The following is a 23,593-nucleotide window of genomic DNA, read 5'->3' on the forward strand; positions in this document are numbered from 1 at the left end:
ATTTTTATTGATTCTAGGTTGCTACAAAGTAGAAAATGCACCATTATCTGTGCCAGATATGTGCCAGCAAGAAAAAGAAAAATGCCTGATAATTTGCAGTATTGTATCCAATAACTACAAATTTACTATCCAAATTTCAGAGATGTTAAAATGTGAAAGAAGCACAAATTTGGTACTTCTCCCGGGAACGAATCAGCTCCCACTTTGCACAGTTACTGAAGGAGTATCAAACGAGGTCATGGAGTAGAGGAGGTGGTGTCATTCAGTTGTGCAGAGGTGGGCAAAGTCCTGGGTTTGACACTGAATACAAGCCAGCTGATTCAGCTTTGCTCTGAAGCTGCAGACACTAACTTGGCAGGCACACCTCGTTGTCACAAGCTGTAGGTGGGATTGGGTAAGGGGCTGTGGACTGGTTACGGTAGACATGTCCTGACCGTAGGCAAAGCAACATGTACCACACTCAATAGTGTCACTTTCATTTAAGAAGATCAGCAGATAAGTAAAGCAACCGACATAATCATTTCCCTGGGGAAATGTAAGGATTCCAGGAAGCAGTAAAAGAAACCCAATGGACAGAAAAGAGCTATGATCACCCTCCATGCTGAGACACACTTCTTGGTGATCTGATGCCCACAGCTAGTCATTGCACGGTATCTGTAACATGAATTTAGAACTAAAGGGGCCTTTGATCTAGAATTACTACGAAGGCTATTCTTTTCATTTTACATGGTAGAGTTTAATTTTAAAGTCTTTCAAAAGTCTTTATTAGAAATAGTAAAATTAATGATCATTTAGTGTCTAGATCTTTAATCTTTAATAGTTTTCTAAAAAATTTATGTCAAATAAATTACAGTATCCAGCTGTCACTGATTCATGACAAAAATATTTCACACTCTGGCCTGAGACTTCATGGAAAGTTGAAAAGTCTATTCTTTGAGAAAAGCTGCAGCAGTGTGGTATTTTGGAGAAGGAAGCTGTAAATGAGGATTGTTTATATGTAAATACGGTTTGTGTTTACAAGTTACTTAAGCGACAGTTTCATTCCCTACAGTTTTTAATCACAATTTGTATAATCTTATTTCTGTGACCATCAAAGATGATATCCTGCCACATGGAACCCCTGGCACATGCTTTCAGTATGGAATTTTACAGATGGTGAAGGGAAGACAGCTACCTTGATGTGGAAGTGCACCTGTACCCAACCACAACTATTTTGTTACATCTGAAGCTCTACATACTTGAAGTCATTTTCTTGAATAACCTTTCTAAAATACATTTAGTTAGAAGAAAGGATGTAAACCTGCACAAGCCAGTGCAATCTAGGACCAGAGGTTTGAGGGGGATGATGAGCTCACAGGCTGGTGAGGTTAGTTATTTCATCCCCTGTCAGGGGCCACAGGCAAAGCAGTGGAGGATCTTTCCCCATAGGGGATCTAAAGGCAGTGGTGACTCCAGTGGTCAACCGGTCTTCATTTCTAAATCTACTCTGACCACTGACTCTAGATGTCATGGGAAGGGAGCAAACTGTTAGGAAAAGATACCCTTTACTTACAAGGTGAAGAGGGATGAAAAAGTCTCTAAGCTACTGCTTCACAAGTTTTTGACAAAAGTAAATTTCTAAACCAGAGTTACAAATGAGTTTTCGTCAGCTTCTTAACTACAAATGTCCAACCTTTATCCCCATGAGAAAGCAGCAGCTGTGCTGAACCTGCCTTCCATCTCCAAAGAGGATTTCTAATCTAGGTTGTCCATCCCATTTTATTAGACAAGTACCAGTCCCTACGTTAAAGCCATATTTTAATTTAACAATGTCTCTAATTTTAAGTCAATAGTACTTTCATTAAAAAAAAACAAAACAACAGTAAGTTTTTCTTTAAAAGTAAGATTCACTTTGGGGCACCTGGGTGGCTCAATTGGTTAAACATCTGCTTTCGGCTTAGGTCATGATCCCAAGGTCCTGGGATTGAGCCCTGCAACTGGGCTTCCCTGCTCAGCGGAGAGTCTGCTTCTCCCTCTCCCTCTGCTGCTCCTCCCTGCTCATGCTCTCTCTCTCTCTCAAACAAACAAAATAATAAATAAATAAATAAATAAATAAATAATAAAACTTTAAAAAAATACAATTCACTTATTTTTTTTTAACTCACTTATTTTTTTAAGCCAAGTGTCTTCACAGCATAAGAACAGCAACTCTGAGTTCCTTGCCTTTGCTTCCCCATAACACCGAGTTGTAACCCTATACACCATAGACACACAAGTAAAAATTGTCTCGGTGTCTACAACACAGTGTAAATTTCTACTAGGGCAAACATAGACTCAGTCTATAAATACTTACCACGCATCTGTATATGCAAGGGCTGTACTGACTTAAAAAAAAAAAAGATTTAAAGTCAGTACAGCCCAGTGTGGGCCTTGAACTCTCACGACCCTGAGATGAAGAGATGCATGCTCTACTGACTGAGTGAGCCAGGCACCTTAGGGTCGTACTGACTTAAACGGACTTGTTTAAGCAGCAATATAATCCAGGACGGCTTAACCAACAAACTGAAACTTCAAATTAATCTTCGTATTGCAACAAGCAAATGATGATTTCACTTCCTTTGCCCTCTGGTTGTTCAACTGAATATTTTTTATTTTTTAATTTTTTTTTTTCAACTGAATATTTTTGTATGTTGAGGTTTTTTGAGCTGTAATGTGCTGTGCTTCATTTGTTCATTTTGATTCTCTCCTTGTCTCCTTCCTCAGAGTGCTGATTTATTATGTATTTTGAAAAGAATTAAAATTAACTAGTTTTCACATTTTTTATTTTTTTATTTTTTTTAAATTAATTTATTTATTTATTCATGATAGTCACAGAGAGAGAGAGAGAGAGAGAGAGAGAGAGGCAGAGACACAGGCAGAGGGAGAAGCAGGCTCCATGCACTGGGAGCCCGATGTGGGATTTGATCCCGGGTCTCCAGGATCGTGTCCCGGGGCAAAGGCAGGCGCCAAACTGCTGCGCCACCCAGGGATCCCAGTTTTCACATTTTTTAAATGATAATTTCTCCATACCCTCTTTGGCTTATTTATAATGCCAGGGTGGGCTGAAGGCTGTTTGAGCTCAGGGTCCTTGTTCTGACTTGCTCAACAAAACTCTTTTAACAGCGTGGTTGAAAAACAGGTCTGTCCTGCATCTGTCCTGACCCCCCTTTCCCCTCCAGCAGATGAAGGAGCCCCTCTGCCTGCTTATTCCCCACCTGCCACATCATGCAGCTTGCCTCTCCTCACTCTGTGCCCACATCTGCTGTTTACAGCATAGAAGAGGGGCAGGTGATTATTAAAGAACCATGCTTGTTCCATCTGCACCTGAAACAGGCTAGAAGGAAGCAGCTCTATGAAATCGCTTTGTTACCATGGGAACAAAGACCAGATTTCTCAGGGTAGTTTTCACTAAGATGACTTCCAGCAACAAATTCTGCAGAAAGGCTGGGAGTATCGTCTTATTCCATAAAGAAGCAAACACCAGGGGTTTGCGTCTGAAGTCCAAACCTCCTGGCATTAGGCAGTGAGTGACCTCTCTTGGAATCAGAAAACCCCTAGTAACCTGCCATAGTCTGGTCTTGGCTGCCAGGCTTGATTTTTCACCCCCTAGTAGAGGCTGCAACACACCATCCCCCAACACTCATGGGGTGGGGATGGGGGACTCTCTGATTGCAAACAGATTTCAACATCTCTACTCCTCCTCTATGCCACAGTGAACCACATTCTCCTTCCTTTGGAGTAAACACTATAGCCACCTCAGCTGCATCTGAGTTTGTTAACAAGCCCTCAGGGGAAACCATTACTCTCCTTGCCTTTAGAAATAAGCCTTGGTCCTTACACTAAAGGGAGCCAGAATGTGCCTCATATTTTCCACTATGTATAGGGTTCCCAGGACACTCACACTTCATTGGAATATCCAAGGTGCTGGCTCAATGAATCCAAGTTTTGCTGGTCTTTAACTGTGGCCTGTTAGGCTCCATGCTACAGTAAGGGGTTACCAAACCAGAGGGAGGTTCTCACTCTGGCTGTGACTTTTAGGAAGTTTATCTATGCATCCTCTCTGAAAGGAAGGAGTAGAGTTGGGCCAACTTAATTTCTCCAAAGTAAGAGGGAAGGTGATCTACAATGTTCATGGTCTGTGCTACACAATTCAATAGTGAATTACCCTTAGTAATGGTGTTCACTGAGTGTTTTACTTAAATCAATTTCCCCAAAATAACAGTATGACTTCTTTGAGGGCAGACATTGTATCTTAGAGCACTCCTTACTTACAACCTTACCTAGTAGAGTGCTGGCATGTCAGAAGAGTTCAGTGACTATCTGAGGCTAACAGCTGTTATACATCATGGAGACAGCAGCCTTACCATATGCCAGGCACTGATCTAAGGATCTCACATGCAGTGGCTTTCTCAGTTCTCATGACACCTCTGCATGGTAGCTACTGTTATTACCCCTGTTTTACAGAAGAAGAAAACCTGGGCACTAAGTGCAAGTAAATATCCCAAGGTCAAACAGCTAGTTAGGTGACAGAGCAGCAATGTAAACCCAGATAGTCTAGCTTTAAGACCCGCACTCTTTTAACTATTAGGTAAAATGCCTAGGTCCACTGAAAATAAAATTATGTCAGCAATAAAGAAAAAAAAGAATAGTATGGGGATAATCTCTTCCATTAACCAACAGAAGGAACCAAGCAGGAACAATATAATTTAGTTTTGGAAACTATCTTTCACTGGGGTATCCTATTCTGCAGCACCCTTCCTAAACATGCCTGAAGAAAAATATTTCCTAATAGTCTGTTTTTCCTGAATAGTCTAAAACTTATTTCAAAATCATTGATAAGCAAAGGAAACAAGTTTCCTGAAAAGTCAGTAAAATCAGCTCTCAACCAGCCAAAACATGGATTAAAGCCCCTAACAAAAAGTGGTTTCTTTTGGATGAGTGAAAGTATGACTAAACACGATTTATTTTGTGGGGAGATGGAATATCAATCCTGAAGCTTCTTGCTTTATCATATCCTTTGGTCCCTTTAAAAACACGTACTACTCAAACCTTGCTGCTTTTGGTCTGATAAAGGGCACAAGATAGGATGAAGCTAAATCAATCCGTGTCCCTTGATCAGCAGGCTTGAGCTGGAAGTCAGAAGGCTGGACTGGGGTGGGGTGGGGTAGTAATGGGGTGAATGAGGACAAATATGAGCCAAATTACAATATGGCTATGTAGTTAGCCATGGGCTAAGAGCGTTAAGCTCCAACTGCCAACTGTGACAGATAGAGGTACAACATTTTTCTTGACAACCCGTAGGTAGGGACAGATTCACCATCCTCATTGATTCTCCCAGCCCTGCTTCCACCTGTTGAGAGCCATGGTGACTGTAGCTCCCTGTTGCATCTCCTGAGAAGCTGCCACTGCGGCCTCTGCCAATGATGCCACCGCCTGGGTGGCCTCGGATGCTTGCGTTGTCTGGATGGTCATCTCACCTCCCTGTAACGTGGCCCAATTTTGTTCCACCTGAGGCAGAAAGGACATGATAGTAAAGAATCAAAGTCACAAAAGGATTATAATAAATTGCTATGTGCTCAGCCAAATACATACACATTTTTAAATTAACATGACCTATAATGTACAGAACAGGGTTTTTAGTATGCTATCTTTTGTATATAAAAAAGGAGGTATTAGAAAATATATTTGAATTTGCTCATATTTGCATAAAGAAATTCTGGAAGGACACAAAAGAAACCACTGAAAATCTTTTCCTCAGTGTGTGTAGGGGGACAGGAATTGTGGGAGTAGGTTGGAGAGGAGACAGAAAGCAAGATTTTCCAATGTGTACTTTTAAATAATTTTTGAAATATATGAGCCCTATCAATGTATTACCTATTCTTTTGAATTCTTTTGAACAGGTAACACATTAATATGGGTCAGATTAAAAATTTTGAACCATAAAAAACTCAAAAGTTAGAACTTTTGAATAGATCATAAATATAATTCTAAAAAAATTCAAATGATACCAAAGAGTATGTAATGCCAGTACTCCTGACCTTTTGCCCAGAAGTGACTACTGTTACCTATTTCTTGTGTGTTTTTGCAGGGATATTTTCTCTATATGCAAGCATATTTATACACACATTCCCTCCTACTTCTCCCTTTCTACTTCCTCTTAAAAAAATAAAAATGGCAGCTTATTCTACGTTATCTTTTTGTGACTTGCTTGTTTCATCAACAACACATCTCTGAGGTGATTCTATTTTGCAATGTATAAAATAGCTTCATTCATTCATTCATGACTCATAATGATGGCTGCACAGCATTGTAGCATATAAACACACCGTGATTTATTTAACCAGCCATCTTTTAATGGGCATTTAAGAAGTTTCTAGTCTTTTGCTATTACAAACAGTACTGTGATGAGTATCTTTACATACTACATTGCATATTTCATGGGAGTCTCTTTATGAAGTAAATTCTCAGAGGTGGGATTGTATATTAAAGTTATTTTATATTTTAGTTTTTGATGGAAACTGCCAAATTCAGTAAACATTTTTTTTTTTTTTAATGTAGCAAAAACTGCTTTCCTTCTAGTGGGGAAGAATTATGAAGAAACAAAATAAAACATACAAAAAATTCTATTTGGTGAGAGAACAGACTTGAATTTAGTTTTGTTAGATCAAGCACAGGGGTTTTCTTGGCATTGGCATTATTAACATTTGAGGCCAGCCAAGTCTTTGCTGTGGCGGGCTGTCCTGGTAGGATGTTTAGCAGCATCCTGACTTTTACCCATGCTAACGGCCCCCACCCCAGTCAGGACAATCAAAAACATCTCCAGACATTACCAAATGTCCTGGGGTGGGGGTGGGGTGTGTGTACCCAAAGAATCACTGCTTTCAGAATAATGCTTTGCATTTAGAGATTTCTCAGTCCCGAATACCTTTATCTAGCTATTTCAGTCCATTTTGCTCAATAAGTACAGTTGATTAATCACTCCCCCTCAAAAACAAAAAGCAGCAGAGGCAATGAAAGCAATTTCTATTTGAAATTAGGGTAGGTGATAAATCAATCTGCTCAGGTACAATATTTCTACAGTCTCAGGATGTTAGGTGTGCTCACTGGAGCTCTTCCTGCTCCTGATTCACACTGCTTGGGCCAGGTGAGTGGAGAGCTTGTGACTGCATGTTAACTGTGTCCCAAAGAAAGTGTCACAAGCTAGGAGAGGGAGATATTTAAAATGCCTCCTGCTTTGGATCTATTATGATACTTAAGACTATGAGAGTGCTTCTCAGAATGCTTGTCAAAAGCCTCCCAGAAAATGGGACATTTTTTCAAACTACCCTAGTATTTGCCCTGAGTTCTCATAAGCAGTGAATTGTGCCAACAAGCCTTAAGGGCTCATCACTAAGAGGCAGAGATACCCCGTTTCCTTCCCTTAGAACTGCAAAGTTAACTCAGGAACTCATAAAACTCTTGCTTTCCAAGAGTTAATCTCTCTTTGATTTCATTACTCCAGTGAGTGGCACTGCAAACAATGCCACTTTAAATGACAAGTTACTGCCAATTTGTAGATGGTCTATGATTCCACTCAAAACACCAGCTGAAGCTAGCTGGCCCCCGTCACCTTTTGCCATTAAACAGTCTTCCTCTTTCCAGTTCTGCCCCTCTAGATTTTTGCCCATCCCACTGCAGAGCCTGGCCTAGTGAGGCTCTCCCAATACTCAGATTCCAATGCCAGCAATTTCATGTATACACATTTAGTTACAATTGTATTTGTAGCAAAAATGGTATAAGAAAGTTGCCATATATAGTATATTTTAAGGGAGTTAAATTATATGGCATGAAAGATTAATGGATGGTGGCAAAGGGTAGAGAGGAAGTAGGAAGAAGAAGCAGACGAAGAGATTTCTATTCAGAATAATGGCAGGTGATAAATAAATCACTTGGGTGTTAACATTTCTTTGGAATTTCCTATTCTTCAGTCTCAGTGCTTTAGTTGTATTTGCTTGAGCTCTTGTTGCTCTCCCTTTCCATCTGTTGGGAGCCACTGTGTGGTTATCTATGCCGGATGTCACCATGTCCCAGAGAAAGGGCCCCAAGCCCTAGGAGGGAAAGATATTCAGAGGATGTACAGTTAGCATCAATGCTTTTCTGAGAGACCCACTCCAATGAGGCCCTTCAAACTGTGGTTACTCTTATTCCTCTAGCTACAGTTGAACTACCTGAGGCCCTTCCACACTTTGACAGTGCGATATACTGCATGTACTGTTCCCTTTGATAGGAATACAACTTGCACCTTTGCTTCTAGTTGAGCTCAGGTGAACCTGATGGAGCCTGTACAACTCCCTCCACTCCCCTATGGTACAAGGCTTAGGACTTCTCCTCTGTGTTCCACAGTACCCTGGGCTTGCTTCTACTCGGTCCTTACCTCATTGCCATTGTGCTTTGATGAGTTTTTCTCTACCACCTACCTGTGTGCTCCTTAAGAGCAAGAGCAGTCTTTATTTTCCTGTATCTATAGAATCTATAGTAAATGGCACAGGTCTCAGAAAGTGTTTACTGAATGGCAGGATGGAGAACATATTCCTTTATTCATATTTTCCTACTTGTTCTTCAGCCTTCCTATATTTCAGACAAACTGATATTCATTAAAAAACCATCTGAAATAGATCATGCTACTGTTATATGTGGTGATGGTTCAGCTTAAAATTCATGTCTTCAATGTCTTTGTACTTTGGTTTCTTCTTCCTCTTCTTCTAACAGAACCATATATACCATCATGATCAGATACCATTCTATTCCAAAACTTGACTTTCCTGACACTTAAATGCAATTAATATCACCACTACTAATTGGTGGTCTTATTATATAACAAAATAAATTCTCAAATCCATTTGCATTGGTAAATACGCCATCAAAACTGAAATTGTATAAATATTTTGAAATCAATGTAGTTTATGTCAAATTATTTTGAAATTCTTTCCTTGTTCACTTTTTTTAAGTAGGTTCCACACCAATGTGGGGCCTGAATTCATGACCCTGAGGTCAAGAGTCACATGCTCTTTCAACTGAGTCAGCCAGGTGCCCCAAAAGACTCTTTTTTTTTTTTTTTGACTCTTTTTTTTTTTTTAAGATTTGTTCATTTATTTAAGAAATCTCTTTACCCAACATGGGACTCAAACTCACAATCCTGAGAGCAACAGTTGCATGCTCTTCCCACTGAGCCAGCCAGGCACCCCTATTTCCTTGTTCATTTCTAAATGTCTATGCAATTTATTATGTCCTTACTTAGTTTTAAGCTGCCTAAGGTTCTTTTTTGTTTCTTTGTAAATACAGTCAACCCTTGAACAACACAGGTTTGAACTGTGTGGGTCCATTTATAAGAGGATTTTTTTTTCAATCGATATAGTACTATATGTTTTTCCTTATGCTAGTTGACTGTTATTAGTAAGGCTTCTGGTCAATACTTGGCTATTAGTAGTTAAGTTTTTAGGGAGTCAAAAAGTTATATGTGAATTTGACTGCATGGGGGTCTGTGCCCCTAACTCTCACGTTGTTTAAGGGTCAACTATACTTAGATTATTGGTTGTTCTCAGCACATAGAGTATTCAAACAAATTTGGGAGACCACGTATTACCAGAAGGGACAGACCCCAGTGGTTCTGTAACTAAGTGTAACTTAGTTGAAGGCGGTGTGGTCTAATTGTAAGAGCTCTCACTGGCAAGGTTATGATAACAAAATGACCTCACAACTTCTAAGAGTATAGATATTTATTTTTGTAAAGTACTTTGTGTTCCTTGGAAGAAAAGATGCTAACTACAAGACAGGATGTTTCTACTGAGTCATCTGATGCAATGTTTCATTGACTTGATGTGGTCTTATCTGCCCTAAGCAGTGAGATATTTTGAGTAATTCCAGTTCTTACAGCTCAAAACTGAGATGCTAACCATGTCAACATCTAGGAGAAATGAGAAGGCAAATAAATCACACTATGAAATCGAAAACATTTTGTTACTTTCTGAGATAACCTGTGCTGCTTCTCTTTATACCATTTTTGTTTCAATGGAAGTATGCAAAGAATTACATTTTTTCCCCCATCTGACTGAATTGGGGTATTTAACAGCTGGCTCTTTCTGTCATTCACCCACTCCTACAATAGATGCCTTAAACATGACATGCTTAAAAGCCATAGATAACTCAGAGATTTAAAAAAAATTTCATACTTTTCTGTGAACTTTTAAATATGTTAATTACCACCAAACACATGAAGTTATTTAGTAAAATGGGATTCAAAAAATTAGTGTCTAGGGAAGTGTTTAAGAAACACAGAGTTGCTTTCTTTAAGTAGTACCAGTAAATATTCAGTAGGTAGATATGGTTGATAACTGATTAAGTCAAAGAATAACAAATCTCGTGAATGTACCTACCACTGTCTTTTCTATCTCTTTCACACTTCAAGGAGTGTCCCCCAGTTCTAGTGTTTGAGGACTAATGAATTTTTCTGTCAGCTAATCCATACTCCTATGTGACATTTATATACTTATAAAAGTAAATATCCTCTTGACTGTTACCTCTCTATACTGCAAAACCAAATGCTGCTCCTGCCTCCCAAAACTTCTCAGACTGCCTAGCTGGAAACATTCTCTCCTGAAGGCACAGACCACTTTGCAGCATCTCCTGCAGAATGGACCAGAGTTCATTTATGTACACTCTTCTCCCCCACCAGACAGGAGGAGCTTCTTGAGAGCAGATTTCCCATGTAAATCCACTCCACACATCTAATGCTTCATTGCAGCATGGCAGGGGCTCCCTTCCTGCTGCTGACTGGGGAATCTGGCTGTGTTTCTCTTCATCTCACTAGCCATGAGACCTTTCTCAGCTCTCTCCCTTTCCTGAGTTGCACAAACAAAAATGACTTTCTGGTGTTCTGAGTAGAATGCTCCATGGTTGTGAACAAAGGTGAGATAATATGTTTAACTGTATTTCTAATGCTGCTCTTTGACATTTGTTAGCTATTTTTTTAAACTTCAGGGGTATACCACACTGGTACATTTGGGGGAAAAGTCCATGGAGCCTTACTGAAGCCTTTCCTGAACTTCACAGATGGCTCAGAGCTCAGAGCCTGGACAACATTTTTCTAAATGCATTCCTCAGCTTCAACACTTAGTCCATGATTTTGGGCAAGTCATCTAACCTCTACATGTTTCAGTTTTCTCATCTATAAAGTGAAGATGATAACAGAACCCATTCTTAACAGGGCTGAGTGCTTACCAAGTACTCAATTAAAGTTAGCTACCTTTAGACTAACATTCCATAATTATCTTGATTTTGGTAGAGAACAATTTTCTCATTAAGTCTTTTCAAAGGCATATTTAAAATGTAAAATATCTACTGGTTCACAAATATTTTTGTCCCTCCAAAGAATTCTTTAGTCAGTTCCAGTCTTCATGATCTAATTGTTTTAATAAAACCTGATGATTAAATCTTTGAGGTTTACAGCATAAAAGTATTACATGGATAATCTTTTTTTATTGTGTATTATATAAAATGCTATATTGTAAATGTAAAATTTTACGTTTCTGACAGGTCTGAATCATAGAGATCTATGAATTTCAATTACGACAATATACACAGCATAAGATACTTTGCAACTATCTTGGTCTGATGTTTTAATAAGCTTAAATAAAATAATGCTACAGATGTGTTGCTACTTGGTCTTTTTATCTTGTGGACCCTAACTACTCCCTCACCTATACATTTAAGTATTTAAGTAGATGCAGACCAAATCCTCTTTCTTACCTCTCCATCAGCCACTGCTGAATAATTCACTTGGGCAACAGTGACTGTGGTTGGCAATTCTGAAGCATCAGCCAATGTGGCTACTGTTGCCCCTGTGCCAACCTAAAGAAAAACACAGAGAGTGATAAGCATCAGTGGTGGATTCTTCTACCTCCTTTACTCATAGATTAAGATTCATTTAATCCCAAATTCAGCACAGATAATGATTAGCATGCTTTGTAGTGTGAAATGAATCATATCTTAGATACTTACATGAGTTTCAGAATTTTATTTCAACCAAATAAATCAGTATCAGAAGCTATCATGTTTCACCACCAATACCTAGTATCAGCCAACTGACTTTCTACTTTCACCTCAATCTGAATTTTAGAGGCTCCAACAAATTGTGTTTTACCTCAGAAGAGGTCATTCAGAAGGACTAGCTCCAGGTTCCTGACAGAATCAAATGGTACAAAAGGAGCCATTTTTCTAGTGCTTTGTCTTGGAAATGTCCAAAAAAGCTACCAATAGCACTGTATTTAACAAATTGCAAACAATTTAAAATAGTATTCAAAAATAAATTTCAGGGCAGCCCATGTGGCTCAGCGGTTTAGTGCCGCCTTCAGCCCGGGGCGTGATCCTGGAGACCAGGGATTGAGTCCCATGTCGAGCTCCCTGCATGGAACCCTCTGCCTGTGTCTCTGCTTCTCTCTCTCTCTCTCTCTCTCTCTCATGAATAAATAAAATCTTTATTAAAAAAAATCAATTTCAGATAGAAAGACCTTGGAGAGCTATGAAAAGTTAAGTAAGAGTAAACTCTTCAGTCTGGAGTGAAGTGCCCACTGATCCACCTTGCAACTATAATCTGATAACCACAGGTTTACTCACCTGGATAAGTGAGACAGTGCCATCAGGGTTACTAAAGGTCTGGACTACAGTCTGTGATGGTACAAGATGGGCTATACTGTGTGTGGTTGTGGCCTGTGTTTGTGTTTGCTGATCTTCGAAAGCATACAAAAGGTCCTCCCGCCCGTGCTGTTTATAACAATTTTTAACTATGGTCCGTAGTGCCTGGGTCCATGAAACCTGTCACCAAAAGACCAAAAAAGCACATTAAAAAGTCACAAAGAACATTGGCCATTTAGCCTCACTATGGAATAAGCAGCCGCTTATTTATCAAACCAGACTAAAACTGTACAGAATAAGCTCCCTCAGGGTTATTTCCTGTAGACCGACTGTGGCACAGAGAAACTCAGCATCAAACACCAAAGATTTCCCACTCGTCTCCTTCCTAACCAAACTCTGGTTCAGCTTTTGGGTTTTATATCCCATTCTAACCTGAGACTAACACTTAAACTTCTCACAAAAGGAGGTTACTCTTTTGTCAAAAATTATATATTAAGATTCTAAATAAACTTCCAAGCTAACTAAAAAACAAATATGCAGAAAAAGCAAGGGATGACAACTAGTTGAGTCGATGTTTTTAAAAAGAAGTGTCATTATCAGCAGACTTAGCCAACTTCACATCTTTTTAATTCTATATTTTTCAACAGTGGTTCTCACTAACCAGGAATAAGGACATTTCTAAGTCTTCAAAGTGATACTTTTTTCTTGAAGTTTCTTCAGTTTTTCCAAGTACCTCATAATATTAAAACTGCTCCAAAAGGCAACGAGGCAGAGAGAAGTGTAAATTCATGGACTCGCCCCAAGTCTTTATAGTGATGAAATGATGAATGAGAACGACTACAAATCAAAGAATATCAAACTTCTTTTGGGAGACAGGTTTGACTTTTACACATATGTTTCTAAACTTTTTATAATAAGATGTGGAACCTGCAAAACTGTAGTTGATTCAGAGTGGAAAAGCAACAAACTACTCAGGTCTGAGAAACTCTCACCCTCTGCTTTTGCTCTTCTGTGCGGACGTCGCTCCGGACATTTGCCCATGGGATATCTTCAGGCCACCAGATGGGCTTGCAGCTTTCTTTGCCCCAGCCTGGTTTCCCCCGACCTGTGGAGTACTTGAGCATCTCTGGAATAAATGCCCGAAGCTGGGCCTAGAAGACAAGAGTGTGGTCATCAGCGGTCATGAAAAATATCTGCAATGTGCCCATGTCTTTTATTATCTTAGAATTTTTAAGATAATAAAACAGAGAGCCTTCCTGGAGGGTTGCAGAGAATTCCAAGACGTAACTGATGAGAACCCATTGTTCTCCACAGGTTATCATAGTTCCACGGGTGGCTGAGAATTATACATATGTTGGTAAGGTATACCTTAAGCTGTGTTTCATAGACTTGTTCCTAGAAGATCAAGAATAGCTGCCCCCAAGTTTGATTTCTGCCTAAGATACTATGGATGCTATTTACCTCATTTCCCTTCTACAGCTTCCCATGCATTTAAGGTGTCAAACAAAAGCAATGCATTTAACACTGTTCTGGAGGAAGTAACCAGGGCAATTAGATAAGAGAAATAAGAAGTGAGGATAACATCATTATTTGTAGAGGATATGATTATGCATCTGCGAAACCCCGGAGAATCCAATGAAAAACTACCATAAACAATAAGAGCACTCAGGAAAGTGGTTGGTTACAAATGGGAAATAGGCTTTACTTAATAAAAAGGGAAATAACCCTAAAGTTTTTCCAGAAAGTTCCTGGTACGCTAGGCCAATGTCTGTGAGTCTGACACACACATGGAGTGAAGCAGATGTGATCTTACGCTCATTATGGACTTCATTCAGATCTATTTTACAAATCGAATCCAGACCAAACAGGTGTTAAACCAGAGACAACTGCCATTCTTTATCTCCTGGCACAGGAACCACACTGAGTGTGTATGTTGGAGGAGAAGGGGAGCTTACTTTGTGAATATTCTTAATTGCTGACAATGATTTTTGACAAGAGAAGCAGTTTATCAAGTTATAATGTTCCTCCCTGGACCTACTGCTTTCCTTTTAACCTCTGCAACACTCAGGAGAAAAGCAGCATCCTCTAACTAAGGACATGTCCACACTGCCTCTACAGTTTAAGACCAAAAGGAGAAGACAATTTTAGCAATGAGTCAGACCCAAGGACATGGGCTTGTAACAATAAAAGAAAAAAAGAATAAAACAGAAATGGGAATGCTTAAGTATTAATGAGAGAATGAGTGCAACACCACTTTTATATTCGAGAGCCTACTGAAATATTGGTTGTTCTTATTTGAATATTATTTTACCAGAAGCTGATATCAATTATTATATAATAGGGAATCATGAACCCAAATCAGTAAAGCTTCCCTAATGAGAAGAGCTCTGGTTGACTGTATATCCATCATTAATCCTTGCGCTGAGCCTGCCATCTCACCTCCCTAAGCCTGCCTCTCCCAGACAGTCTCCTGCTTACAGGATATGATATAATACACTCCGTATATATTTGGCTCTGCAGCATCAAGCAGCAGGCTAATAGAAACGTATCCATTTGCAAACCCAGGCTATCAGCTGGCTCATGAGGTCACTCCTTCAGTTATTTTAAGAAAGTGCATCTCAAAGTCATTTTCCCCTTTATCCTGCTTTCCTGGGAGTGTGTCTTTTTCTTGCCTCAGATACAGAGGGAAGGAAAAGGCTTAATCCTCCTCACACACAATATTTGCATTTCTTCAAGGGAGAAAAAAACAATGGCTTTTTCAGATGCAAAATAAACCAACACCACATACTTTCTCAAGTCTCTCTTTTCTTTTAATCCCATTAACACTCTCCAAAAGGAGAGTTCTTTATATCCATACCTAGCAGAGTCTGGTGATAATGAAATAAAGTTCAACAGCTCTAAATTAACATAAGACTACAGTGTTCAGAAAGAACTCAAAAAACACTTGGCTGAAAGAGTCTGCTCAAATCTCACCTGGAAGCACATACATTCTCTAATTCTGATGACTTTCAGCTTCTGATCCCCCACCACATTTGCATCATTTCCCACATTCCTCAGCTCTGGGTCACCCTGGTACCTGGTGAGGACACCTTCCATCCTGTTTTACTTTCAGGCTTCTCACATCAGGCTTTCACTGGGTTTCAAGGACTCACAGGTTATGGGAAGTGTAGGCACAGTACCAGCCTACTCACTTTAAACCCTCCTCTGCCTTTTCTCCAACCACCTGTCTTTTCAGTCTTAGTCTCTGCTAGTAGAGCCCCACATTCTCAAGCTACCATTCTAATGCCAATACTCGCTCCTTATTGCCCAGCAAATCCCACATTCTTCGTGAAATGTCTCTTTTATCTCCTGAGTCAGCTTGTTGTCTGTCAGTCAGTCAATAAGAACATAAGCTCTGGACTCAGAGAGTTGGCTCAGAACCCCGGCTCCCTCTGAATCTTAATGTTCTCAACTGCAAAATGATAATGACAAGTGTATAGGGTCAACTCAAAGGATGAGAGATAGTGGGGACATACATACACATAGCTGCATTGAATTAACAGCAGTTTCACTATCATGATTCTAGTCAGCAGCACTTTACTCAAATTCAGAGAAAAAGCCAATGTTCTAAAATGGCTTTCTACTACAACACACCGTGATGTACAGGAAGACATTTATCCTTAGTTTTTCAAGGTGGGCATAGTGAAAAGGGCAGAAGGAGGTAGAAGAGTGAGTTTATATGTATCTGTGTAAACCTGGTTGAAGATAAGACAGAGAATGCTAGAATCAAAAAGTGACTGGGCAGCCCAGGTGGCTCAGGGGTTTAGCGCCTGCCTTGGGTCCAGGGCCTGATCCTGGAGACCTGGGATCGAGTCCCACGTCGGGCTCCCTGCATGGAGCCTGCTTCTCCCTCTGCCTGTGTCTTTGCCTCTCTCTCTCTGTCTCTCATGAATAAATAAATAAAATCTTAAAAAAAAAAAAAAAAGTAACCATTGAGGTCAATTCAATGCCTTGAAGAAGGAAGCTGTTACCAAAACACTCCAATGTAGAGATGATTTAGGTGATTTGTTCTACGGGATTTGGGGGCATTTAAAAAAATGTGTACAAGCAGTTACTAATAGAAATCATCAGAAAATGGGACTCAAGTGTAACCATAATAAGAAGAGAGAACTAGAACTAGGCAGCCTGTCAGAGATGTTCCATGTGCTGGGAATCTCTGGATGGGAAATGTCTCATAGTCCTGGGAAGAAGAGAGTAGGAAAGACAAACAATATATGGAGAAGGTTGCATCCACAGGCAAAAACTCCATCAAAAGTTAAAAGATGAGACCAGAGTGAAATTTAACTGCTGGTATACAAGTTCTAACTCACAGGCAGATTTTAATGTTTTACTAATTATCCACTGTGTAATTTGCCCCCATATCAAAACAAGAGGTAAAAAGCACTTTCTACTATAGTAGAAAAGTTCTAAAAGTTCACTTTTCAAGTCTGTACATTTGGGGGATGAAGACCATTCTTTGCTTTTAAATGCATAGAGATGATATGACTTCACTGAAAAGGACGATTTTCCACCAGACTGTTACTTTATACTGTCCCAAATAAACAGTGCTCAGACAAAAGGGACTATCAATAAGGGAAAATGAACTATGCAGTATAGAAAGAGTTAAATGATGTCTTTCCAGAATTCAGCACTGTGCTCTTATTACCAGTTGGATTAATTACTGGTCCTGGAGAGTTTTGGAAACCCAAGCTACTCAATGTGCTTGTTAAAGAAGGTTTGTCTTTAATCCCCAGAGGAGACAATCAACAGGATCAGCAAAGGTAAAGCCTACCCTCTCAGGCTGTCCTTTAATTGGGCCGTAACAAGCTTTCCCAGCCTCTCATTCTGATTTAGGGTTATATATGGGCTTAAAGTGTCCTGCTTGGTCAGTAAACCCACCCCAAACCTGCAAAGAGTAGAAAGTCCCACTCATTCCGGGCACATCAGCAAAGAAAAATGGTATCAAATTCCTGCCAGTGGCAATCAAAAGTAAAGATTATGTAGAAATCACAGATGGTTTTTAAAAAGATTTTCTGAAATTCTAAAAAGTTTAATCTAGCCACAATGAAATAATTTACTATGTTAGAAATTGTCCACTTGTAAATTCTTTGCTGTTCAACAATGCATTATCCTTGTACATTCCCAAATGCCCATCTTTTCTCATTCTATCTTTGCTCCACTTGTACCCAAGTCTAGGATTTTTGAGGCCCTGGTGTCTAATTTGATTCAGTTACCAAGAAAAGGCCTCTCAAACCAAAACGTTTGTCAACTCCCCCTTTACTGAAAAGATGAGCGTATTCATAATTAATTTTAAGAGAAGGCTGCTGAAATCAAGTTGTGTTGGCAGGTGATGCTTTCTAGAACCTACGGGGAAACAGGAATGCGGCAGAGAAGGAAAACTGTAGAGTTTTCATATTGTGGCTTCATTATTTTAATTTAAAGTTATGACCTTCCAGGTCAACAGATTCAATTACATTCAGATGGATATATAAAGGGTATTAGAAAGCAAAAGCAAAATGACATTTTTGCTCACTATTTAAAATGATTTCCACCACTGACCTCTGTTCATAGAGACAATGAGAGTGATTTTCCTTATTAGAAATGCCAATCCTACATCCCCACTCCCTGGCAGCATCAGCAGAAACACTGGCTTCTTTTAATTTCATTCCCCCATAAAACATATTCCCATAGAAACATGGGGAGAACAAGTCTGGAAGGAAAGAGAACTTCAGAGAATATATGTCAATGAAATCACTCGTTTTGAGACTTCTCTCAAGCCAACCCCTCTGCTTTCTCTCTCTCCACACCCCATCAACCTACTAGACTGTCTCTTTCACATTCATCAAACTGCTTTTAAAATTGTACCTTCCCTTTGAAAGAGTCTAAATCAGTCCGTTTCTGCTATCTCATCCCAGCCATACTCTTTTGTACAAAAATCTAAACAAGCAAAGTACTCTTTTCCATCCATCTTCCCCAAACCAGTCACATATCAGCAGCCAGAATGTTCTTCCTTATTGGCCAAATTCTATGCATTTACATGAATATATGATGGAAAAGCACAGTTTTATGTGATGAAAGAAAACACAAATTATATCATATTGTACATATTTTCCTACAACTCAATTTTTCCACTCAACATATTGTCACAGAGACCTTCTCATGGTACTGCAACTAGAATAACCTAATTTAAAAAAAGTAGTTCTCTAGTATCCATGATAGAGGTTTTTTCCATTTTATTTAACCATTCGCCTGCTGATAAACATCTAGGTTATTTACAATGCTTGTAAAATGTCTCTTTGTCCACAGGTATGGGTGTTTCTCTAGCAGCAAAGTGAAACTGCTGGTTAGAAGGCATATACATTTAATTTTTGTTTTTAAAGTAGGCTCCACACCCTGTGTGGAGCCCAACTTGGGGCTTGAACTTGTGACCCTGAGATTAAGACCTGAGCTGAGATCAAGAGTTAGACATTTGACCAATGGAGCCATTCTGGCGCCCTTGCATTTAACATTTCAATAGACACTGCCAAATTGTCTTCCAAAAAGTCTGCCAATCCCATTCCCATCAACAGTACACAACAATACTCATTCTTTCAAAACCTCCCTCAAATTTTTTATTACTCACCTTTCTTATTTTGACTAATCAAATGTGGGGGAAATGGTAATTACTTTTTCATTACTAGTGAGGTTGAGAATCTTTTTGTATGTTTACTGATTATTTTTCTTCTTCTGAACTGTTCAGAATGCTTTGCTTATTTTTCTAATATCTCTTTCTTATTAAACTGAAGGAAATTTCTATTCTGGGTATTACTACTTTGCCATATAATTTGCAAATATTTTCTCTAGTTATATCCTGCATATGGAATTTCTATGTCTATTCCCTTCTATTAGCATTCTTAAATATATCATTATTCTTTTACTCTACTCAAAATATGTTATGTTCTACTTAAGAATTCAGTATTTTTGTTAGTAATAATTTTGTTATTGTCTTAATCTCATCCTGCCTGCCTAATATTTACAAAATGTGGAATGGCATCATATAAACATTTTTCGATAATTTTAGATGGTAGGAAAAGCCTACTTTGTACATAAGTTTTGACATTACAGTAAGGAGAAACAGTTTGGAACTATTATCTACAACAGTGGTTTTCAAAGTTGGCTGCACATTGTAATCCCCTGGGGAGTTTAAATGCTATACATGCTGGATCTCATCCCCAAAGATTCTGATTTAATTGGTCTGCAGTATGGGCACTATGATTTTAAATTCTCCAGGTGATTTTACTATGTGGTCAAGTTTGAAGACCACTCTATACTAATTTTTTTGTCATAAAATATATATAAATTATGGTTTTAATATGTACAATTCAGTAGCATTAAGTACATTCACAGTGCTGTACAATCATCGCTACTACTTCCAGAACGTATTCATCACCATCCCAAACAGAAACTCTGTATGCATTAAGCAATAACTCTTCATTCTACTCCTCTTCTGCCCATTGTAAATTCTACTCTTTTCTGCCTCTATGAATTTGCCCATTTTAGATATGTCATGTAAGTGGAATCGCACACAAGATTTGTCATTTGTGTTTGGCTTATTTCAGTTAGCATAATGTTTCTACTCTTTGGGTAGAAGAGGCTGGACCTATGCTTTTGCAAAACAACATTCAAAAAACCTAAAAGACAACTGATTAATAGTTTCTAAGTAAAATGGGTCAGACCCTGTGAATAACTTCCTTCTAATGAAGCAATCACTGTGCTGAATGTTTCTGAAGGTTTTTCCTAAAAACTGGTGAGGAATTACTACCCTATTGCATCATCACCCCAAGGGAATATTAAAGCAACAAAGATTGCTCCAGTGAGAGTAAGAGGAGGACAGTAAGTTCAGGTGAGGAAAGGGAAGGAACAAAGGAAAAAGTAGCAGATTTTTTTTTTAGAAGTGTAATTACTATAGAATATTTATATTAGTTTCAGGTGTATAACATACTGGTTTGACAATTCTATGCTCACCAAAATAATTGTAGTCACCTATGTCACCATACAATGTTATCACAACATTATTGACTATATTCCTTATGTTGTTTCATCTCTGTGACTTACTTTTATCTATCTATCTATCTATCTATCTATCTATCTATCTATCTATCTATCTATCTACCTACCTACCTACCTACCTACCTACCTACCTTAAGGATTTACTTATTCATGAGAAACACAGAGAGAGAGGCAAAGACACAGGCAGGGGGAGAAGCAGGTTCCCTGGGAAAGCCTGATGAGGGACTCGATCCCAGGACCCAGGATCATGACCTGAGCCAAAGACAGATGCTCAACCACTTTATATTAGTAAAGTGCCCAGGTGCCCCCTCCATGGCTTATTTTATAACTAGAAGTTTATACCTCTTAATCCCCTTTATCTATCGCACCCATCCCCCTACTCACCTACTCTTTGTATTGTGCTCTGTATTTAAGAGTTTTGGGGGTATCTGTTATCTGTATGTCTTCTTTGGAAAAACATCTATTCAGATCCTCTGTCCATTTTTTAATTACATTGTTTTTTGTTTTGTTTTGTTTTGTTTTTGTTTTTTGGTGTTGAGTTGTATAGCTTCTTTATATATTTTGGATATTAACCCCTTAATAGATATATCATTTGCAAATATTTCCTCACATTTAGTAGGCTGCCTTTTTGTTTAGTTGATGGTTTCCTTTGTTGTGCAAAATATTTTTATTCTGGTATAGTCCCAATAGTTTATTTTTGCTTTGTTTCCCTGGCCTAAAAAGACATATCCACAAATATGTTGCAAAGGCAATGTCCAAGAGATCACTGCCTAATTTTCTTCCAAGAGTTTTATGGTTTCAGGTCTCATGTTTAGGTCTTTAATCCATTTTGAGCTTTATTTTTATGTATGGTGAAAGAAAGTGGTCTAGTTTAATTCTTTTGCACGTAGTTGTCCAGTTTTCCCAGCACCATTTTTGAAGAGTGTCTTTTCTCCATTGTATATTCTTGTTTCTGTGGTCACAGATTAACTGGCCATAAAATGGGTTTATTTCTGGGCTCTTTATTCTGTTCTGTTGGTCTATGTGCCTATTTTTATACTGTTCCATACTGTTTTGATTACTATAGCTTTGTAGTCTCTCTTGAAATCTGGGGTTGTGATACTTCCATTTTTGTTCTTCTTTCTCAAGACTGCTTTAGCTATTTGGGGTCTTTTGTGATTCCATACAGATTATTTGTTCTAATTCTATGAAAAATGCTATTGGATTTTTGATAAGGATGGTACTGAATCTGTAGATTGTTTTTGGATAGTATGGAAATTTTAATGATATTAATTCATTCATTTATTAATAAATTTTAAGTAGGCTCCACACCCAATATGGGGCTAGAACTCATAGCTCTGAGATTAAGAGTTGCATGCTCTACCGAATAAGCCAGCCAAGCACCCCTTAACGATAGTAATTCTTCCAATCCATGAGCACAGAATGTCTTTCCATTTATTTGTATTGTCTTCAATTTCTTTCATCAATATCTTACAGTTTTCAGAGTATAGGTCTTTCACCTCCTCGATTAAGTTTATTTCTAAGTATTTTATTCTTTTTTGGTACAATAGTAAATATAATTGTTTTCCTTTCTCTTTCTGTTACTTTGTTATTAGCATATAGGAATGCAACAAATTTCTGTATATCAGTTTTGTGTCCTACAACTTTACTGAATCCATTTATCAGTTCTAATAATTATTTGGTGGAGTATTTAGCATTTCTACATATAGTATGATGTTATCTGCAGATGATGACAGTTTTACTCCTTCCTTACCAATCTGGATGCCATTTATTTCTTTTTCTTGTCTGACTGCTGTGGCTAAGACTTCTAGTACTATGCTGAATAAAAATGGTGACAGTGGACATCTTTGTTCCTGATCTTAGAGGAAAAGTTCTCAGGTTTTTTTTTTTAAGATTTTATTTACTTGGGGCAGCCCCGGTGGTGCAGTGGTTTAGTGCCGCCTGAAGCCCAGCGCGTGATCCTGGAGACCCAGGATCGAGTCCCGTGTCGGGCTCCCTGCATGGAGCCTGCTTCTCTCTCTCTCTGCCTGTGTCTCTGCCCCTCTTTCTGTGTCTCTCATGAATAAATAAATAAAATCTTTAAAAAATTTATTTATTTATTCATGAGAGATACAGAGAGAGAGAGAAGCAGAGACACAGGCAGAGAGAGAGAGAAGCAGGCTCCATACAGGGAGCCCGACACGGGACTCGATCCCGGGTCTCCAAGATCACACCCTGGGTCGAAGGCAGGTGCCAAACCACTGAGCCACCCAGGCATCCCAAGTTCTCAGTTTTTCACCACTGAATATGATGTTAGTTGTGAGTTTTTCATAGATGGCCTTTATTATCTTGGTATGCTCCCTCTAAAAAAAATTTGCTGAGAGTTTTTATCATGAATGGATGTTGTATTTTGTCAATTTTTTTTTCTGCATCTCATGAGATAGTCACATGATTTCTAACCTCCTCTTGTTAATGTGAAGTATCGCACTGATTGATTTGTGAATACTGGACTGCTCTTGCAACCCTGGAACAGATCCCATTTGATCATGGTGAAAGATTTTTTTCTTAAAAAATTTTTTTCTTAAATGTCTTGTTGAATTCAGTTTGCTAATATTTTGTTGAGGATTTTTGCACTTACGTGCATCAGAAATATTGGCCTGTAGTTTTCTTTTTTGTAGTGTCTTTTTTCCGGTTTTGACATCATGGTAATGCTGCCCTCATAGAAGGAATTTGACAATTTCTTTTCTTCCTCTATTTTTTGGGATAGTATGAAAAGAACAGGTATCAACTCTTCTTTAAATGTTTGGTAGAATTCACCTGTGAAGCCATCTGGTCTTAGACTTGCTCGTTGGAAGGTTTT

At 38.7% G+C, this 23,593-nt stretch overlaps 1 protein-coding gene across 7 annotated transcripts in view; it reads right to left on the reverse strand.

Annotated features, from left to right (window-relative positions):
* Positions 1-23,593, reverse strand: part of NRF1 (nuclear respiratory factor 1) — a 135,937-nt gene that overhangs the window by 33,328 nt on the left and 79,016 nt on the right. For 5 of the 7 annotated variants that reach the window (XM_038556538.1, XM_038556541.1, XM_038556539.1 and 2 more), the window contains 5 exons: positions 13,680-13,838; positions 12,670-12,867; positions 11,803-11,904; positions 7,947-8,105; positions 5,369-5,526 (listed from right to left, as the gene is read on the reverse strand). In XM_038556538.1, the coding sequence (XP_038412466.1) occupies positions 5,369-5,526; positions 7,947-8,105; positions 11,803-11,904; positions 12,670-12,867; positions 13,680-13,838 (776 nt within the window). The remainder of the gene's footprint in view (positions 1-5,368; positions 5,527-7,946; positions 8,106-11,802; positions 11,905-12,669; positions 12,868-13,679; positions 13,839-23,593) is intronic. The other 2 variants (XM_038556537.1, XM_038556543.1) reach the window with 2 other exon arrangements.

Source organism: Canis lupus, chromosome 14 (genome assembly GCF_011100685.1).
Source record: "Canis lupus familiaris isolate Mischka breed German Shepherd chromosome 14, alternate assembly UU_Cfam_GSD_1.0, whole genome shotgun sequence".
NCBI classification, from domain to species: Eukaryota; Metazoa; Chordata; class Mammalia; order Carnivora; family Canidae; genus Canis; species Canis lupus.